The sequence below is a fragment of the Humulus lupulus genome, chromosome 5 (assembly GCF_963169125.1).
Source record: "Humulus lupulus chromosome 5, drHumLupu1.1, whole genome shotgun sequence".
Classification (NCBI taxonomy): Eukaryota; Viridiplantae; Streptophyta; class Magnoliopsida; order Rosales; family Cannabaceae; genus Humulus; species Humulus lupulus.
The window spans coordinates 100,290,635-100,297,839 of record NC_084797.1 but is presented as its reverse complement, the minus strand read 5'-3'; the positions used below and the strand labels follow the sequence as shown (position 1 = coordinate 100,297,839).

At 43.6% G+C, this 7,205-nt stretch overlaps 1 protein-coding gene across 1 annotated transcript; it reads right to left on the bottom strand.

The window, feature by feature from the left end:
* Nucleotides 1–6,083: 6,083 nt before the first annotated feature.
* Nucleotides 6,084–6,837, bottom strand: LOC133779336 (uncharacterized). Its single transcript, XM_062219309.1, has 2 exons — nucleotides 6,424–6,837; nucleotides 6,084–6,338 (listed from the first exon to the last, which is right to left on the bottom strand). Exons 1-2 carry the CDS (start codon nucleotides 6,835–6,837, stop codon nucleotides 6,084–6,086), a joined length of 669 nt encoding a protein of 222 aa, XP_062075293.1.
* Between the last annotated feature and the right edge of the window lie 368 nt (nucleotides 6,838–7,205).

The following is a 7,205-nucleotide window of genomic DNA, read 5'->3' as shown; positions in this document are numbered from 1 at the left end:
GAATAGTGATGGTAGAAACACCAAGCAAATTTAAGATGCTAGTATTGCCAAACTTCGATGGATATGGGGACCTGGTATCTCATGTGAATAAGTTTGAGATACAGATGGACATCCAGAAGGTGTCAGATGATTCTCGCTGCAGGATCTTTTCGGCCACCTTGTCTGATACTGCTCAGGAGTGGTTTTTCAAATTCCCTCCTGCTAGCATAGTGTCATGGAAGATGTTCATAAAGGAGTTCTATGGGCAATTCTACTCTGGTCGAGTACATTCGACGGAAGCCAACCAACTGGTCGAGATACGCAAAAAGGAGGGAGAATCCTTAAAGGAATATGTCTAGCGTTTTATGTGAGCAGTAGCTGGAGCTAAGACAATTGGCGATGAGGGGAAAATGATGGAACTTACAGCTGGAGTGCGGCGCCACTCACCCATCTGGAATAGTTTAAGGAAGAATGAGGTGAAGAGTACCCAAGAATTCCTGGATCGAGTAGACTGGTACATCAAGCTCGAAGAGGTGATTGCTAATGAAGGGAAGTCGCTCGCAGAAGACAAAGGGCCAAAGGAAGAGCCTGCCAAAGCCACCAATGGGTCAGATAAACCCAATGACAACGACAAAAACAATGGGAAATGGTGGAAAAAGGGAAAACAACGAGCCATCGACGTTTGAGAATAAGCGCCCTAAGGGTAACAGATACAAGCCAAGATTCACCAATTACACGACCCTAGTCGAAAGCAGAGTGGAGGTGTACCAGGCGACCAGTGCCAATGTCCCTTACAAGTGACCAACTTCGATAAGGAAAGATATCTCCAAGAGAGATACAACCAAGTTCTGTCATTTTCACAACGACTATGGTCATGACACCAATGAGTGCAACCACCTGAAAGAAGAAATTGAGTTCCTTATTAGACAAGCACACCTGAGGAGATACGTATGAGAAATTGGAGGTTCTCAGCGAGAGGCTCAAGGAGGCAATGAGCAGGCACCTGTACACCAATGCTCACCCCCTTTACAGCCAGCTCCTGTGGCGGGTACATTGCTAACCATCTGTGGCAGTCCACACCTGGCAGGAGATAATGGAAATGCAAGGGAGTGATACGCCTGAACCTTACGCCATGACCAAGACATAGAAATGATGAATGTGGAGGAGCGAACTCTCAAGAAAGCTCGAACTGAGGAAGAACTGATAACTTTCTCTTAGCTTGACGCTCAGCACATCTAGTTCCCTCATTCGAACCCTCTGGTCGTGGATGTCCAAATCGCCAATATGATGGTTAAGCAGGTGTTAGTGGACACAGGGAGCTCAGTGAATATTCTTTACAAGTCTTCGTTGGAAAGTATGAAGTTGTCCGTGAAGGATTTGGAGCCATGCAACCAAACCATTTATGGTTTTTCTGGCGAAGGGCTCGCGCTAACAGGGTCGATCAGGCTTCTGGTCACAGCAGGAATTGCACCTGCGAACAGGACATTACTCACTACTTTTATAGTAGTTGATTGTCCTTCTGCATATAATGCTGTGATTGGAAGGCCTATTTTAGTCGACCTGCGAGCCGTGACCTTGGTATGGCTCCTAGCCATGAAGTTTCCAAGCGACGCAGGGATAGGATGCGTGTTGGGAAACCAGCGAGAAGCGAGGGAATGCTACAATTCCTCGATTACTAAAGAAAAAAAGGGTGGATCGAGGGAAGGAGCTGAAAAAGGGTTGTGATTGGCCAATGAGATACAAGCCCCATCAGGTGAGCACGTCGCCAAATAGGGTGTTGCCCAAAGTGAGGATAGGGATTTAGATCCTCCCTTTGGGGATTTTGAGGAAGATGTAGGACCGGTCGACGACCTCGAGGAGGTCCAACTCGATGAGTCAGATCTGTCCAGGGTTGTGAAAGTCGGTAAAAACTTAGAGACAACAACAAAACAAAAACTGGTGGAATTTTTGAAGAAGAACTAGGAGGTCTTTGCCTAGTCGCACAAAGATATGGTTGGGATTGACCCAGCAGTTATCAGCCATGCTTTGAACATAGATAAAAAATTTCCACCAGTACAACAGAAAAAAAGGCTACTCGACAAAGATAGATCGAAAGCTTTGAAAGAAGAAGTCGAGAAGCTGAAGGAGAACGAGTTCATCAGGGTAGCATTTTATCCATCATGGGTTTCTAATCCCGTACTAGTGATCAAGCTAAATGGAAAATGGAGAACATGCGTCGATTTCACAGACCTTAATAAAGCCTGCCCAAAGGATTGTTTCCCACTCCCAAGGATCGACCAGCTGGTCGATGCCACTTTAGGGCATGAGATCCTATCATTCATGGATGCATACTCTGGGTACAATCATATCAGTATGCACCCACCTAATGAGGATCACACTAGCTTTCAGACCGATAACAGGCTATACTATTACAAAGTAATGCCTTTCGGTTTGAAAAACGCTGGTGCGACTTACCAGCCATTAGTCAATCACATGTTTAAAGAACTGATCAGTGTAAATATGGAAGTATATGTCGATTTCATTCTGGTTAAGTCAAAGAAAGCAGAAGAACACATCGGGGACCTGCAAGAATGCTTCAACATCCTGAACAAGTATCAGATGAAGCTGAATCCCCTTAAGTGTTCCTTTGGAGTTGGATCAGGGAAATTCTTGGGATTTATAGTGAACTCACGAGGCATTGAAGCTAATCCCAAAATGATCAAGGCCTTGATCGATATGAAGTTTCCAACAAAGATAAAAAGATGTTCAAAGCCTAACTGGGAGGATTGCTGCCTTGAGTAGATTTATTTCCAAATCAACGGACAAGTGTGTCCCATTTTTTAATCTACTTAGAGGAAATAAAAAATTTGAATGGACTGAGGAGTGCGAACAGGATTTCCATACACTAAAGTCTCATATGTCACAACCACCAGTTTTATCTAAGTCGATCAAAAAGGAAACTTTGTTCATCTATTTGGCGGTCACAGAATATGCTGCTAGTGCTGTCCTGGTAAGAGAGGAGGAATAGGTGCAAAAATATGGGTATTATATAAGCAAAAGGATAATAGGAGCAGAATTGTGATATCCGCCCATTGAAAAATTAGCCTACTACTTGATCCTAGCCTCCAGAAAGTTGCGACCGTACTTCCAAGCTCACCCTATCGCAGTACTCACCGAACAGCCACTATGGCAAGTCCTGCAGAAACCAGAAGCCGCTGGTTGATTATTGAAATGGGCAGTTGAACTTGGAGAGTTTGATATTTCTTACTTTCCATGAGCAGCAGTGAAGGGACAAGCTCTAGCAGATTTTGTCGCAGAATTTATGGGGCACCAGGACATTGGGCCAGCAGAAGAGCCTGAACCTCAAAGCCAAACTCCCTCTTGGAAGTTGTTTGTAGATGGCTCTTCTAACGAGCACAATGCTGGAGCAGGTGTGATTTTAGTCACACCTAAAGGACACCAATTCCACTGTGCAATCAGATTCGAGTTCACAACGTCCAATAACGAAGCCGAATACGAAGCTTTGCTCGCAGGATTAAGATTAGCCAAGGCCATGAACATAAAGTCACTTGAAATCTATAGTGAGTCCCAGTTAATGGTTAATCAAATTGATGGAGAATATCAAGCCAGAGGTTTGAAGATGGTTGCTTATTTAAACAAAGCAAAGGATTTGTTAGCGCAATTTGACAAATGTACTCTCTAGCAAATATCTCGTGACCCGAACTCAAACACTGATGCTCTAGCCAAGTTAGCAAGTGTAGAGGATGCTGACACCTTAAATATAGTGCCTGTTGAACATTTATCCACACCAAGCATCTAAACAGAAGAAACCTCCCTGGTCATCCAAGCAGCAGACACATGGATGACACCATTCATTGAGTACTTAGAACGTGGAATATTACCGTCAGACAGAAACAAAGCAAGAGCCTTCCAGAGGCAGTCGGCTCGGTTTATCCTGGTCGACGGAGTTCTATACAGGAGGGGGTACTCAATGCCACTCCTAAGGTGTGTTTTGAAAGAAAAGGCTAAAGATTTAATGTGGGAAGTCCACGAAGGATTTTGCGGAGATCATGCTGGGGGGCAGAGTTTATCAAAAAAGATCCTAAGGCAAGGATACTTCTGGCCAACGATGAATGAAGACTATGTGGATTTTGTTCGAAAGAGCAACAAGTGCCAAAGATTTTCCAAGACACCATGAGCAGCCCCTAATGAGCTAAAACAGATGCAAAGCCCTTGGCCATTCACAGTGTGGGGAATAGACTTGATTGGGTCTTTGCCCACGGGAAAAGGCAACGTCAAGTATGCCATGGTTGTTGTTGACTACTTCATAAAGTGGGCCGAAGCTAAACCACTTGCAATGATAGCAACCAAGAAAGTTCTCGATTTTGTGGTCAAGAACATCGTGTGTCGCTATGGGCTACCAAGGAAGATTATCTCAGATAATGGAACACAGTTCGATAGTGATCTATTCACAGATTTTTGTGAAAGGCATGGGATTATCAAGAGTTTTTCTTCAGTAGCTCATCCACAGACAAACAGACAAGTTGAAGCTGTCAACAAGACACTGAAGGATACTCTGAAGAAAAGGCTTAAATTAGTGAAGGGGGCATGGCCAGAGTAGTTACCTGAAGTCCTTTGGTCATATAGAACATCCCACCGAAAAACAACTGGCCATACTCCATTTTCCTTGGCCTATGGGTATGAAGCCATGTTGCTTGTTGAGTTAGATCCGCCATCGCACTGAAGGTTGGCATACGATTAAAACGTTAATAGTCAGTTATTGATGGAATCTCTGGATTTGGTCAATGAAAGGCGCGAACAATCTCAACTCCGAGTAGCAGCTTACCAACAAAAGGTCGCTCGATATTTCAATTCTAAAGTATGCGAAAGAAAATTTAATGTGGGAGATTTGGTACTTAGAAGAGTTTTCCTCAAACCCACGATCAAGCTGCTGGAGTGCTTGGACCTAACTGGGAAGGGCCATACCAAATCGAAGAAGTCTTAAATCTAGGCACCTATAAACTTGCTCGCTTAAATGGAGATCTCATTCCCCGTTATTGGAATGGAGAACACCTACGCAAGTTTTATCAATAATTAGTTCTTTCGAAAGAATTGACTTGTATTAATTTCACTTTTTACAAGTTTATGAACAAGGGTTAGTCAATCATATGACTGATCGCTTACAAGTGTAAGATCAAATTTTTCATCACTCGTACAGACATGATTGTCGATTTATTACAAGAATTAAAAGGAACTGTGTGTAGCCAATTATTCTTGCCAATTATTGTATTTATTACAAGTATTTGCTCATTACGTGTGTTGTTTTGCTCTATTATCATTTCTATATGTATGTATTCCGAGCAGTAATGTTTGAACATGTCTTGGTCAAGGCAAGTGACTGAGGACCTTGAGCTCCTCAATCACTTGGGGGGCATATAAGATATCAAGTAAGCAAAGCATATCAATACGTATATGTAAACACATGAGCAAAAGAAGGGAAAGCATGCTACGGTACTTAGAGTATTTTTCAAAATTTTTGTTTAAATTTTTTTAAATTGAAACAAAGTGCTATGCTAAGTTTGGTCATACGAACAAATTCTATAATAAAGTGCAAATATTATAATGTCAAAAGTAATTTTTTTTTCACCGCGAGCAGTTTCTGCTTGGACGAAATTGTTAATTAAAAGTAAAAGCTGCCCGTGCAGCAAAAAAGTAAATTGTCTTGACATCACGAATCGAGGTTCGTGTGTCCCAAGTTACAAGTTAAAATAAATACAGGTAAAAATTTATAAAACTAAAGAAGGATCCTGAGGCTCTTGTGGCTGCTGGTCGACGGTGGCCCCAGCATCTTCATTGACGCCCTCAATGCCTGTTGCCAAAGATATCTCAAGGGATCCTTGAGCCCTCTCTTCCTCTTCCAGCCGAGCAACACACTTTGCCAACTTAGCCTCCCTTATAGGGTATGGTAAGTAGGTGAAGTCAGCCTTTGGATTTATCTTCCAGAACATGTAGAAGCACTAGAACGTCGCTCCCTCGTACTTCTCCAGGTTGTGAGCATTGGTCTCCTCGAGGTCAGCAACCTCTTTGCGGCTGATTTCCAACTCTGCTTGAAGTTTGTGGGCTTCTCAGTAGTTTATCAGCGAGGCTTCCTTATACTTATCTTTGGAGGCAGTAATTTTTGCAACAGAGTCCTCCTCCTTCTTCAGTTCCTCCTTAAGCTTGGCGATCTTAGCCTCTGCTGTTTGCAACTCTTCAGCATACTTGGCCTCAACCACCTTGTGGTTCTCGACCGGCCTCTCCTCAGCTGCCTTGATCTCTTCAGCCTGCTTGGTGACAACCTCCTCTGAGCGGCACCAACTAGTACTCAGGGTCAGAATCCCCTGTGATCAGAAAATGAAAGTAAAAAGGCTGTTAGTATCTATCAGAGAGATAAACAATCAAATCACAATGGAAACAGCGGCTTACAGTGAGTAGTTCGTTCAGCCCGCGGCTAAGGAGCTGGTCGACCGACATGGTAGGAGCGTTGCTGAAGGATTCCAAACTACGCTGGTGTCTGGACAGTTTCTTCAGCCTGTCACTGGCCGAAGTGTAGGTGGAGTTCAGTAAGACTTGGGTTTTATCTGGCTGAGTAGCAAGACTTGGGTTAGCAGGAGCTGGGGGATTCTGGTTAGTGGGAGCAGGAGGAGTCTGGTCAGCAGGGCCTGGAGCAGGAGTTGCCTCTTTAGAAGGAGTTGGTGTAGGAGGGTCCTCTGTCCGAGCCCTCTTTGCGGATGGGTCACTACAGCCTTCTCCTAGCTGGCGCCTGTTCAATTTCTTCCTGCTCGCAGGAGTGGTGGTAGTAGGGTTTGTGTATAAATCGAATGCTTTCTCGACAGACATGTCTACAAAAAAGAAGCATACGATCAGTCAGGGCAAGTTGTCATACAAAAAAGACAAGGAAATGGAGAGAAAAGAAATTATAAGTAAAATACCCAAGCTACAACTACTGGTCATTACATTATCTATTATACTACTGCTACACTCACTCTCTGCCATGAAGAAGTCTGAATCTAAACTAGTCGCGTATTTAAAGTTGTCATCCCCGTCAAATAAATGACAGGGAATGGGAAAATTGTCTAAAAGTGAGAAGTCAGTACCGTTCTCATCTGAGGACTCAAGTACAGGCTCGAGGTGTTTAGAAAGCTTTTGCTTACCTTTTCCCTATTGAGCAGGAGCAGCAGCTGCTCATGGAGTACTGAAAGGTTCCT